The sequence below is a fragment of the Podarcis gaigeae genome, assembly GCF_964106915.1.
Source record: "Podarcis gaigeae genome assembly, chromosome: W".
NCBI classification, from domain to species: Eukaryota; Metazoa; Chordata; class Lepidosauria; order Squamata; family Lacertidae; genus Podarcis; species Podarcis gaigeae.
Genome location: NC_139695.1, coordinates 12,719,060 through 12,733,018, shown reverse-complemented (window position 1 = coordinate 12,733,018; position 13,959 = coordinate 12,719,060). Strand labels below are relative to the sequence as shown.

Here is a 13,959-nt window from a genome sequence, read left to right as displayed (position 1 = left end):
CGATGAGATCGCACCTAGGCGCCCTCTGCGACCCCGCAGAAACCAGGCTCCCTGGTTTACCGAGGAGCTTCGGAAAATGAAGTGGGACCTCAGACGGCTAGAGCGAGTATGGCGGGGTGCCCGTGACGGAGCCTCAAGAACATCTTATAGGGTTTTTATGAAAACCTACGAGATGGCAGTGAAGGCCGCTAAGAAGTCCTACTTCTCGGCCTCCATTGCCTCCGCTAGCTCTCGCCCAGCACAATTATTTAGTATAATTCGGTCTTTAACGTCCCTCGAAGGACAGCCAAATTTAAATAACAATTTGACACACAGCTGTGAGGCATTTGCGAACTTTATCACGGAGAAGGTCCTGTTGCTCCGCCATGACCTCCCTGCCAATTTGGATACAATAAAGGAACTGGAGGCCCCTCGACTGTCCTCGGGTCCAGTATTGGACCACTTTGACCGGATATCCCCAGCCGATGTGGACAGACTCCTCCGAGCTGGAAAGCCCACCACCTGTCCTCTTGACCCATGCCCGTCTTGGCTGATTAGAGCATGTCCAGACGAGGTGCGGACCCCCCGGGTGATATCATCAATTTGTCCCTTGGCACCGGGATATTCCCAGGGGAACTGAAGGAGGCAGTGGTGCGTCCGCTCTTAAAGAAAACATCATTAGATCCCTTAGATCTATCCAATTACTGCCCGGTTTCGAATCTTCCATTCCTGGGTAAGGTGATTGAGAGAGCGGTTGCTGAACAGCTTGGTAGGTTTCTGGATGAAACATTGGCTTGGTTGTCGCCTATGGAGGCAAAGGCTGTGAAAAGACTCAATATGGAGTCCAAATGGCCGAAATATTGGGAAATTCTGGAACAAGAAGGGGATAAATTGAAATTGCAGAGTTTTGAGAAATTAAAAGATAAAGTGCGAGACTGGCTTCATTATTATCAAATAATGGAGGCTTATAAGTTGGACAGGAAGATTGGCTTCCAGGTGGAAAAATCAAAACTGGAATCAGAATTGTTAGAACCCAAAACTAAGAATTTGTCAAGAATGTATGGAATACGCAGGACGAAACGGTTAAATCAGCTATGATCAAGTGGGCACAAGATATTGGTCATAACATGTTTGCTGACTGGGAACAGTTGTGGACCACTGGTATGAAATTTACGGCATGTAATGCCTTAAAAGAAAATATTATGAAAATGATTTTTGGGGGTACATGACCCCAGTCAAGCTTGCAAAAATTTACCACTTGCCTGATAATAAATGCTGGAAATGTAAAGAGACTGTAGGTACATTCTTTCACCTCTGGTGGACATGCCCAAAGATTAAGGCTTTCTGGGAAATGATATATAATGAAATGAAAAAGGTATTTAAATATACCTTCCTGAAGAAACCAGAGGCCTTTCTCCTGGGTATGGTCAGCCAATTGGTGCCAAAGGAGGATAGAACATTCTTTATGTATGCCACAACAGCAGCAAGAATACTCATCGCAAAGTATTGGAAGACACAAGATCTACCCACCTTGGAAGAATGGCAGATGAAGGTGATAGACTATATGGGACTGACAGAAATGACTGGCAGAATCCGAGACCAGGGAAGAGAGACGGCGGAAGAAGATTGGAAGAAATTTAAGGATTATCTTAGGAAACATTGCAAAATTAATGAATGTTAGAATGACGTTGGCTTAGAAATTAAGTGGTTTTCAGCTGTAATGATTAAGTAAAAAGAAAAGAAAGGTTAAAAATCAAATGAAAAATAAGGGAGAGGATTTGCTGAATTAATAATTAGAAACTGGAATACAGAAAGGGGGAGGTATGAGGAGGTCGGGGAAGTAAGTTATAAGAAAATAACGGATTGAAATTATACTTGTTTTTGTTTGTGTTTTGTTTGTCTTATTGTTTTGTTTTTATATAATTTTTGAAACTTTATTAAAGATCTTTTTTTTAAAAAAAAGAAGAAAAGAAACATCGGCTCTCGATCCATTCCAGTCCGGCTTCCGCGCTGGTCATGGGACCAAGACGGCTCTGGTCGCCCTAACAAATGATCTCCGCAGGCAGCTGGATCGAGGCGGATCAGGGCTGCTGATTCTTCTAGACCTGTCAGCAGCCTTCGACATGGTCGATCACGAACTCCTGGACTTGCCGCCTTTCTCTCTGGTCGGGGACAGAGGGTGGCGCTTGGGGGGTAATTGTCATCGCGCCACTCCTTGGTGTGTGGAGTGCCTCAGGGTGCGATTCTCTCCCCGATGCTTTTTAACATCTTTATGTGCCCCCTCGCCCAGCTTGTCCGGAGTTTTGGGCTGGGTTGCCATCAGTATGCCGATGACACCCAGCTCTATCTGTTGATGGACGGCCATCCTGACTCGGCCCCAGACACACTGACCAGATGTCTGGAAGCTGTGGCTGGATGGTTACGTGGGAGCCGGTTGAAGTTAAATCCTTCGAAGACAGAGGTCCTCTGGCTGGGACGGAGCGATATGGGATTGAGGGGGCAACTCCCATCTCTTGCGGGGGTGCAATTAGTGCCAGCATCGTCCATTAAGAGTTTGGGTGTAATCTTCAATACCTCCCTCTCTATGGAGGCCCAGATTACAGCTATAACAAAGGCGGCATTTTTTCATCTCCGCCAAGCTAAGCAGTTGGCTCCTTATCTCTCTCGCCCTGACCTAGTCACTGTGATCCACGCGACGGTCACCTCCAGACTGGATTATTGTAACTCACTCTACGTGGGGCTGCCCTTGAGACTGACCCAGAAACTCCAGCGGGTGCAGAATGCCGTGGCGAGACTCCTTATGGGGTCTTCGCTGCGAGATCATATTCATCCGGTACTATACCAGCTGCACTGGCTCCCGGTGGAGTACAGGATCAGGTTTAAGGTGCTGGTTTTAACCTTTAAAGCCCTATACGGCCTAGGACGCTCGTACCTACGGGACCGCCTCTCCTGGTATGTCCCACAGAGAAATTTATGGTCTGCAAATAAAAACATCCTGAAGATCCCAGGCCACAGAGAGGTTAGGCTGGCTTCAACTAGAGCCAGGGCTTTCTCGGCCGCGGCTCCAATCTGGTGGAACGCTCTGTCACAAGAGACTAGGGCCCTGCGGGACCTGACATCTTTCCGCAGGGCCTGCAAGACAGAGCTGTTCCACCAGGCCTTTGGTCAGGACGCAGCCTGACCCCCTCCTCTGGCAATCTGCACAGAATTTTGCTTAATGGTTGCCATCAATTTGATTTTAATTTGATTTTAATTAATTTTATAATGAATGTTTTTAGAATGTTGGATTATTTTGATTGTTGTTAGCCGCCCTGAGCCCAGCTTCGGCTGGGGAGGGCGGGATATAAATAAAATTTATTATTATTATTATTATTATTATTATTATTATTATTATTATTATGATGGACTTGGGTGACTTTTTTATATAAAGGGTGTTATGCACATTTATGGAGGAGAAGGAGAGATTTGTTAATGGCTGTTTACCCCCTGACCAAGAGGTAGAGCAACTGCTTTGCATGTGTATAGACCCAGGTTCATTCCACATCAACTCCAGAGGATCAGGTTGCAGGTTCTAGGAAGGCCTGAGACCCTGGGCAGCTGCTGCCAGTAAAAGAAGACAGTATTGGGCTAGATGGGCCAGTCATCTGAATCTGGTACAAAAGGATATTCCTGTTTCTTGAGCCAGGATAGCTAAATGGAACCTCTGCGTGCTGAGGTATTCTATCCCCAAGTGATCAGATATTGTGAGGAGAATCAGAGCTTACAGGGTTAATAGCTCTATGTGTCGTCCTGCCCACTGGGAGGTGTGTTTTGTTCACATATGGGGAATGTTCTTTGTGTGTGAAGTTACTTTCGGTTTTCGCTGACAAAAGGGAGGATGCCTGCTCTTTCTCCTGGATGATTTATTTGCTATTCTGTACTGTCAGGGAACTGACGTCAGAGCGAGAGGCGGAGGCAGGGCTCCAGAGCGATGCCGGAGAGGGGACCAGCAGGGGGGAAGGAATTCAGCACGACACCAGTAGAGAAGGGAGGGAGATGGAGGAATTGGAGACTGGTCTCCAAGACCCTGCATCAGAGACTAGTGGAGAGAGCGCTGGCACACCCCTGCCTTCCCCTTACTTGCGCAGACAAGTTCCGCGCAGGGAAAGTAGGAGGAGGCTTGGCGTCAAACAGCTCTTATGCTGGAAAAGGTTCAAGAAACGCCCACTGACAGATTCTGCAAGCGACTGACCGGCCACGGAGTGTGGGCTGGCAGCCAAGGCATGGTGAACCAGGCAGTCAAACACAACTAGCAGGCAACTTACGCACAAGTAACCCCTTACAACCATTACATGTACATTAAAGCTTCTTTAGATTAGAAAGAAGCCTGCGTATGGACTGTCATTTTTGCACCCGCACAAGCACACTCCACTGTTTGCGATACTCTGCTCGAAGCTGGGGAAAGTCCAGAAGCACAAGGAAGCGTACAGGACATCCAGAAATCATCACAGGTTGTGGCAGTTGCCTGCATAACACAACAGGTTATCGATTCAGCCACGTCGTGCCTGTGTGTGGGGGAGCAGGAGGTCCAGCTGGAGATCCTGCCTAAGGCTTGAGGCCATGGAGCTCACTGGTGAAGGCCTCGTCTTCAGAATTGGGTGCCAGGAGCTACTGGAACATGAGTACGCTAAGCCCTGGGGGAGAAGATGGCGGAAGGCCAAGAGTCCTACACAGTCCCTTTTGAGAGACTCAATGGACATAACTGGGAGGAATGGTCCCGGAAAGCCTGGCTTACAGCCAAAGGTCTCTGGGAGGCAGCTCCGCTTCAGGCTGGAGACGGAGCTGGAGCAGCAGCAGTTGCAGCGGCAAATGCCTCACAGAGGAGGGACCAGAGAGCCCTGGGATCTATAGTGCTCAGTCTGGATGGCTCACAGTTGCCAGTTGTTGAGGGTCTTGGAAATGCCCAGGCTGTTTGGCAGGAACTGGAGAGGGTTCATCATGGAACCACAGCGGGAGCCAAAGGCCACATCCCCAGAAGCAGGACAGCCTCAAGGAGAGCTGCTGCCAGGAGTGAGGGAGCAGTAAAGACAGAAAACACAGCCAAAGCTTTTTCAACGTGTCATTGCTTTGTTTGCGGCTCTGATCGACACCTGCATCGAGCGTGTCCAAGGAGAGCAAAGGAATCTGCACAGGATGCCTCCAAGGCTGTTTCTCATGGCAACCAGATAAGAGGGGGAGCCCAGCGTGGTAACGCGAGGAGAGGAAGTGACAGCGGAAGTGAGAGAGACAGCACTTCGCATCATCTTGCTGCATCTATGGCGATGGTGATAGACAGCTCCAGTGAGGTCAGCATGCTGCGCTGGATCATCGACAGTGGTGCCAGTCATCATCTGCTGCTCTCTGGTGGCCAAATGTGGAACTGCAGAGCTGTTTTGACCGGAAAAGCAGTCACACTTGCAGATGGGTCGCAGAGTCAGCTAATGACTGTTGGAAATACCTTTGTTCCTTTTTTACAGGCGGAACTGGAAGCCTATGTTGTGCCAGGAATGCAATGTTGTCTGCTGTCTGTTTCTTCTCTTGTTACAGATGGCTATAAGGTTAGATTTGAAAATTATGTCTGTTTTATTTCCAGGGGTGGGAAGCACCTGGTTAGTGTTGAATGTCAGAACAAGGTTCTTTGTTCTGGAAACACCTCAAGCACGTGAGGGTGACACTGAGACAGCACAAGCCCAGTGTGCTAACGTTCCCACTCACGATATGTGTCAGCATTTGTGGCACAGGAGAATGTCGCACAGCAATTGGGGGTATGTCAAGAAGCTGCCAGAATGCACTGAGGGATGCAAAATAAAGGCATGTAATAAGTTTCTGGGTTGAAGAGCTTGCAAGAAAGCTAAGGTTAAAACGTGCACTTATTCCTACCTCTGACAGGGTAACCACAAAACCTTTTGAGCTGGTCCATGCAGATTTATGTGCCCTATGCCAGTTGCAAGTCTGGGCGGAGCTAGGTTTGCTCTCACTCTGATTGATGATTTTCCCAGAAATGGTTGGTTGTCTTAAGGACAAGAGTGAAGCTGCCAACATGGTTAAAAGAGTGGATCACTGCAGTGGAACTACAATTCCCCCTGAGGGTGTGTAGTTTTCGATCAGATTGCGGTGGGGAATTCACTGGGTCTGCTTTGCAGGCTTTCTCTCGCCAGAAAGGGATACGCCACAGATTGACAGTCGCAAATTCTCCACAGGAGAATGGGGTTGCAGAACGTTGGAACAGAACACTGCAGGAAGTGGCAGAAGCCATGCTGTTTGACGCAGGGTTGCCAGAGCGCTTTTGGGGGGAAGCGTGGAAAGCTGCAAGCTTCACGCTGAACCGCTCATACAGTTCTGTTGTAGGGAACATGCCCTATTTCCTGCTGCACAGTAAGAAGCCCAAGGTGCATTTTTTCCATTTGTTTGGGTGCAAGGCTTGGGTTCTTGTGCCAAAGGCCCAACACAGGAAGGGTGGCCCAAGGTCTTGGAAAATGATCTTTTGTGGGTATGAACCAGGGACTAAGGGGTGGAGATTTGCCTATCCAGAAGGCAATCAGTCAAGGGTTCTAGTCAGCAGAAGTGCTGAGTTCTGTGAGCAGAGTGGGTGGACACGCATCCATGGGAATCCTGACATTCTCTCAGAGAGTCTGTTTGACTCTGCTGAGGAGGGAGAGGTAGATACTGAACCTGCTACTGAGGATCTGGTCCCTGACCAGGAGCAGGAACAGGGAAGGGCATCTCCACAGGCTATTAAAAAAGAACCTCAGAGTGCACCTTCATCTCCCACCAGTCCAGTGCAGAAGTTCAGAAGACGCGGTAAGTCTGAGGTGGAGTCTTCTGATGACAAGGACGCACTACACTAGCTGGCCGCAGTGGATCAGAGGAGGCACCTGAAGTAGTGCTAAGGCGTTCCACACACACTACTAAACCCGAGAGGTTTGAGGTCATTAGTGTGTGGGTTGGTTTGGTGCAGTGCGAACCAGAGAGTTTTGAGGAAGTTCAACAGTTGCCTGAAGCAGAAGCCAGGAAATGGCAAGAGACAATGGGAAAGGAGTTGAACTCAATGAAGTCTTTAGGTGTGTTCTCCACCACGAAGCTGCCAGCAGGCAAGCAGGCCATGAGCTGTCGCTGGGTTTACAGGATTAAACCCACAGCGACTGGAGAACCACAGTACAAGGCTAGGCTAGTGGCCAGAGGGTTCACTCAGCAGAAGGGACTGCATTACACTGAAGTGTATGCTCCTACTTCCCGGAGTGAAACTGTGCATGCTTTTAACAGTAGCTGCACAAAGAGGTCATCATGTGGATCACTTTGATGTGGATGTTGCTTATTTGAACTCAGACCTGAAGGAGGATCTGTACATGCTACCTCCTCCAGGGTTTGAGGGCAATGAGCCAGATGTAGTGTGGAAGTTACACAAGTCCATTTATGGCTTGAGACCATCAGCCAGTAATTGGAACATGTGTCTGAATGATGCTCTGCAGAGCATGGGTTGCCAGAGAAGTCTGGCAGACAGCTGCCTGTACCTGAAAGGGTCAGGAGAGACATAGGAGCTGGTCTTGGTGTTTCTGGATGACATCGTCCATGTGGCACAGACAGGGAAACAGGTGCAAGGTTTAAGATCAAAAACCTTGATCCAGTGAAGGTTTACCTAGGTGTCCAGATAGATAGGTCTGAGGATGGAAGCTTTTTGTTCAGTCAGAAAGGCAAGATTGAGAAGTTGCTTGAGAAGTTCAGGATGTATGAATGTGCAGGGGTCAGAACACCCATGGAGACAAGCTACGTGAAAGACAGTCCGCTTGGGGAATGTGCTGAGTTTGAAAACGCTGAGATCTTTCAGTCAGCTCTGGGTAGTTTGCTTTATCTCTCCCAGTGGAGCAGACCAGACATAGCATTTGCTACCAATCTGCTCAGCAGGGAGGCTACAAAGCCAAGTGTGAGTGCCTGGAATGGTATCAAGTGGGTGCTGCGTTACCTGCAAAATACCAAAGATTTCTGTCTCAAACTGTCAGCTGAGGGTGAAGCACAGCTCATGTGCTGGACTGACAGCGATTGGGCAAATCTTGGAGACAGGAAATCGGTGTCTGGGATGGTAGTGAAGTTTGGGGAATCTCTAGTTGGGTGGAAGTCCTAAAAGCAAAGTCTTATTGCAGTTTCCTCTACTGAAGCTGAGTTCAGTGTGCCATCAGAACTCTGTAGGGAACTAGAATTTTACCAGTGTTTGGTCTAAGAGATCTGTGGGGATTGTTGCCTGCCCATCACTGTTTGGGAGAACAATCAATGCTGTTTGAAGTTGGCAGAGTCTGGGCAGTTTAAGTCCAGAACCAAACATTTGGACATACGTTTCCAAAATGTGTGTCAGAGTGTCCAGACAGGCTTGGTGAAGCTGAAGTACTGTGCAAGTCAGGAGAATCTGGCAGATGGGTTTACTAAACCTTTGAGCTTCCAGCGTCATGGGGAGTTCTGTGAAGGGTTGTGTTTGGGGTAAGTGGTTGTACTTACAGTTCCCCCAGTGTACAGAATGAGAGGGAGTGTGAGGAGAATCAGAGCTTACAGGGTTAATAGTTCTATGTGCCGTCCTGCCCACTGGGAGGTGTGTTTTGTTCACATACGGGGAATGTTCTTTGTGTGTGAAGTTACTTTCGGTTTACATCTGATGAGAGGGCATTCCACAGGGCGGCCCCAACTACAGAGAAGGCCCTTTGCCTGGTTCCCTGTGACTTTGCTTCTCGCAGTGAGGGAACCACCAGAAGACCCTCAGAGGAGGACCTCAGTGTCCAGGCTGAATGATGAGGGAGGAGACGCTCCTTCAGGTTTATTGGACCAAGGCCATTTAGGGCTTTAAAGTCAACACCAATACTTTGAATTGTACTGGGAAACGCACTGGGAGCCAGTGAAGATCCTTTAGGATTGGTGTTATACGGTCCCGGCAGCTACTCCCAATCACCAGTCTAGCTGCTGCATTCTGGATTAGTTGTAGTTTCTGAGTCACCTTCAAAGGTAGCCCCATGTAGAGCGCATTGCAGTAGTCCAAGCAGGAGATAACCAGGGCACACACTACTTTGATGAGACAATCTGAAGGTAGGTAGGGTCTCACGCGGCGTACCAGGTGGAGGTGTGGATCACCCTTGTTGATTCTAGGTAGCCTTAGTCAAGTCACTCTGCCTTGGCTCCCTAGCAATGTGGAGACAATAAAACTGATTTCTAACCTGTTTTAGGATTCCTGATATAATTTGCATATGAAACACCAGCATTGTGCTTATACAATAATGTTATTAATGCAATTGCCTTCCCTCATTGCTGCAGGTGGAGCACACGGCAGTCTCAAGTAGCGGCGGCAATGCCCAAGGGTTTGAGGCAGAGGGCACCATGGAAGAGGAACTCGAACCTACACTTAAGGAGCAGCCCTGCGAGCCAGACTGTGCTGAGAAGGCCTTGAAGGGCAGCGATGCCAACCCAGGCAAAGTTAGGGAGGGTGGACTCACAAGGCCAGAGAGCAGTGGCAGCCCGGACGGTGCACGGCTATCTGCTAAGGAGGCGGCAGAGGTCTCCCCTGCTTTCCCAAAGGCTCTGGAGAGCGAGCATCCAGGGAAGGAGAAGAGCACCGCAGCTGCTGGCACAACCCTTACAGCTACCACAAAGGCCGCCGCCACCATGGCCACCAACAGCTGCACTTTGACCTCTGCCCCAGCCACCTTCACCTTGAAAAGCATCTGTTTCTCCACTTCTCAGGCCCTTGCTATGCAAAAAATGGCCCTCTCCTTCCCACCCGGAGCAGTCCTCACCCCCAGCCAGCCCCTGGTTTACCTCCCACCTCTTCCGAGCCTGCTCGGGGTCCCTTCTGCCCTTGCCCTGCCTGTCATGCCCTCCTTCCCACAAGACCCCTGCCTGCCTAGTCTTCTCTCCCCCTCTGAGCTCTGCTCTTACCCATATGCCTTCTCCATGGCTAGGCCTTTGGCCGCAGATCCCAAAGTGGCCCCTGTGGAGACAAGCCAGCTGAACTGCCTTGCCCCGTCAGGGGAGAGCAGCACCCCTGCGGTCACTGGACCCTCCTCTACTGTCGATGGCTCGGACCTCTTGCCTAGCACGCCTGCCTCGGCAATGGCAGGTGCCAGCACTGTGCCGCTGTCAGTCGCCACCAGCGTGCTTGCCAGGGGCCCAGCAGGCCCAGAACAGCTTCCCTTGGGCATCCTGGCCTCCATCTCCCCACTGAAATCCCCCCCACAGCTGGAGCCTGAGATGGTCTCCCCAGAATGCAGCGAGATGCCCCTTGACCTTTCCGCCAAGTCAAACCACCAGAAGCTGCCTCCTCCGAGCCAGCGAAAGATGGCCCCGATGCCTGTGTTGACCCCGGTGCACACCAGTGGCAAAGCACTGCTCACCACAGTCTTCTCCAAGCCTCAGTGGGTAGCTCAGGCCATTGGCGGCCCAGGCACCACGTCGCCCTTTGTCATCTTCCCGGAGTTTCTCCCCACTGGGGAGCAGGGCTCCTGGGTGAAGAACTCGACCACCCTCATCAGCACCATCCCAGGCACCTACGTTGGGGTGGCCAACCCAGTCCCAGCTTCCGTGCTGCTGGGGAAGGATTCTGGCACCGGCCTTGGCAAGGACTCCCGCCATCTCGCCAAGCAGGAGCTCATTTCCATTGTTGACCAGGAAGAGCCTCGCAGTGGTGGGCTGCCTCCCGGGAAGAAGAGTGGTGGAGAGGGGCCGCCTGACCCCGCAAGGCAGCTCCTTCGTGCCTGGGGTGTCCCAGGGGCCCAGTTGCACCCTTCAAAGGAGCTTGCCATTTGGAGCCCCAGCCAGGGAAGCATTTACCCTCGGTGCTCAGTCAACAGGAAGCCTGCCAGCCCCCAGCTGCTGCCCTTGGGGTGGTCGCCTTACCATCAGGGCCCTCTGCTTTCCATCGGCATCTCGGCAGCCGGGCAGCTGTGCCCGAATCAAGTTGCCCCCTGCAAGCCAGTTGGTGCAGGTGAGCTGGCCATGTTCCCTGGTGTGCAGCTGATAAGAGTCCTCCGCAGTGGTTCAGAAAGCCCCCGAATCTCCCTCTCAGGGCAAGGGTTGTAAGGCAGCCTTGCTGAACAATGCCAGCCCTTTGTGCATCTCAACAGCTCTTCAGACCAGTCTCCCAGACACAAGGGGTTCCGAGGGTCTCATTCCAAAATACGACTCTGACAGACTTGAGGCTGACTCAGCAGCAGAGGCCACCCCGCAGCCCAAAGCTCCCCCAGAGGGCTGTAGCCGCAAGTGCCCCGGGGACACCAAGCCTAAAAACCAGGTATTGGCTGCCTACCTATCTCACGGCCTTTCCTTAGCTAGCCAGCCAGGTGTGCGGACGACCTCTGAGACGCCTCTCCCAGGGAGCAAGCGCAAGGACCGGAAGTGCAGCAACGCATCTCGGGATCAGCTGACGGCAGAAGTCCCTCTCCGCAGTGTGCACCAGGTTGATCTCAGCCGCGTGAAGAAGGAACGAGTGGAGCCAGAGGTGCTGATCACCTCTGCCACTTGTCTACATGCTGGGGCTGCCTCGAGAAGCCCTCCAAAAGCCAAGCTCAAGGGGGTGGCCCACATTGAAATGGAGGAGGGCTTCCCCTGCAAGTCCAAGCGGCAGCATGACGGGCCAGACCGCCTGACCCACAAGAAGCAGAAGTGCAGGGGCAGTGAGGAATCTCAGGCTCCCTGCAAATCGGACAGCCAGAACCTGCACACCCACAAGGTGAGTGACTTGCCCTGATGTGAAAACAGGGCTCACACCCAGTGTTTCCTGGAGCAGCATCTGAGGGGTGGCATGGGTGAGATTGGGCTGAGGGTTAGGGAGTCCTCCGGGAGGACTAGTTTCTTGCTGAGGACAAGGAAAAAGATGAACTAGGATTGAAAGATGTTGGAAGTAAGCTCCTGTAGTGCTGATGGAGTTCCTGCAGAGCTGCTTTCAATACTACAGGAAGGAGAGAATCTTGCCTGGACAGCAGACAGAACCAGGAATTTCATGTGATACCACTGTGCATCTTAAATTATTTTGTGACTTTCCCTCATGAGAAGTGCTTGTTTGTTGCATGAGAGCACTATTAGGATCAGTGTCCATTGTTTACATGAATGTCCTGGTTGGTTATTTTTTATTCAGTTTCTTATTTTTACTGTATCTTACCTAAAAGACAGAACGGATCCAGGGAAAATAATTACATGACGAGATGCCTCTGATATTACATTTTAAAATGTAGTTTGTCCTCTATACTTTAAAAAAATGTAGCCAGGTTGAATCTCTGTGTTGGAGGTGAAGCTGATGTGTGAATCCCAGATGCGGTCTTGGAAGCGATTCTCGTTTTGTCTGGTGGTGCCAGCCTTACCAGAATGCCTTGGGCTTTCCCCTGTGTTAGACTTTACTTGTATCAGAGGTTGTTTTGTGCAGCTAGATGGAGCATGTGACATCAGAAGCGGCTCAGAGGCACTTGGTTGAAGTGGCGTAGCGTGGGTTGTCAGCACCCGGGGCAAGGCAAGTAATTTGTGCCCCCTAACCCGTGGATTTGCGCCCCCTAACCCATGGATTTGTGGCCCCTAACCCTAACCCCCAGATGTTGCGCCCGGTGCGGCCGGCCCCCCCTACACCCCCCATGCTACGCCACTGCTTGGTTGTGTCATATGGCTTAGGGCAGGTCTGTTTTAATTGCCCCAAGTGCGTTGCCTGTTGCCAGCAGCTGCTTGATTGAGACACAGCCATTAAGAAGCCCTGGCTTCTGATTCCTTTCAGAGTTCAGTTCAAAGTGGCCCATGCTGATCATTTTAAAGCTCCTGCATGGCTTGGAACCCAGATTATCTCTTAGACTGTCTTCCTCCATACCACTGTGACTGAGGTTCACTTCTGTAGCCTTTCTGAGGGTGACCTGCCCTTCAAAGGCTAAGTGAGTGGCAATAAGAAGAAGAAGAGTTTGGATTTGATATCCCGCCTTTCACTCCCTTTAAGGAGTCTCAAAGCGGCTAACATTCTCCTTTCCCTTCCTCCCCCACAACAAACACTCTGTGAGGTGAGTGGGGCTGAGAGACTTCAAAGAAGTGTGACTGGCCCAAGGTCACCCAGCAGCTGCATGTGGAGGAGCGGAGACGCGAACCCATTTCCCCAGATTGCGAGACTACCGCTCTTAACCACTACACCACACTGGCTCTAAGGGCAGTGAGAGACCTTTTTCAGGTATTCCCGTGTGTGTGTGTGTGTGTACATACATACACACACACACACACACACACACACACACATATATATAGACATACATACACACACACACAAACATATATATATATATAGTAAAGGTAAAGGTACCCCTGCCCGTACGGGCCAGTTGTGTCCGACTCTAGGGTTGCACGCTCATCTCGCTTAAGAGGCCGGGAGCCAGCACTGTCCGAAGACACTTCCGGGTCACGTGGCCAGCGTGATGAAGCTGCACCAGCACCGCACACGGAAATGCCGTTTACCTTCCCGCTATAAAGCGGTACTTATTTATCTACTAGCACTTAAGGGTGCTTTCGAACTGCTAGGTGGGCAGGAGCTGGGACCGAATGATGGGAGCTCACCCCGCCGCGGGGATTCGAACCGCCGATCTTACGATCAGCAAATCCTAGGCACTGAGGTTTTACCCACAGCGCCACCCGAGTCCCATATATATATATAAACACACTTCCCCCCAGGTGGCACCTGATTTGATGTCATTTCAGCACCAGCTAAGTCCCTTTCCATTTTCCCAGGTTGTTTTAATTTTAGTTTTTTTTTTTTTTACCTGTTAAGCAGATTGGGGTAGTGATGTCACTGCTGTGCTTTTTAAAAATCTGCTGGATCTTCTTAGCATTTCGGTTCCAGAGTTTTATTAAGTTTCATTTCAATTGCAAACAGCCCTGGGGACATGGGAGTGCTGGAGGTGCAGGATGTTGTTGTTGTTGTTGTTGTTGTTGTTGTTATTTAGTCGTTTAGTCGTGTCCGACTTTTCGTAA

The 13,959-nt window shown here is 50.6% G+C and overlaps 1 protein-coding gene across 1 annotated transcript in view; it reads left to right on the top strand.

The window, feature by feature from the left end:
- The window catches only part of LOC310835981 (BCL-6 corepressor-like protein 1), a 142,092-nt gene that overhangs the window by 11,128 nt on the left and 117,005 nt on the right, over positions 1-13,959 (top strand). Inside the window, 2 exon segments of the mRNA XM_083720952.1 lie at positions 9,289-10,989; positions 10,991-11,698. Coding sequence (XP_083577078.1) covers positions 9,289-10,989; positions 10,991-11,698 — 2,409 coding nt within the window.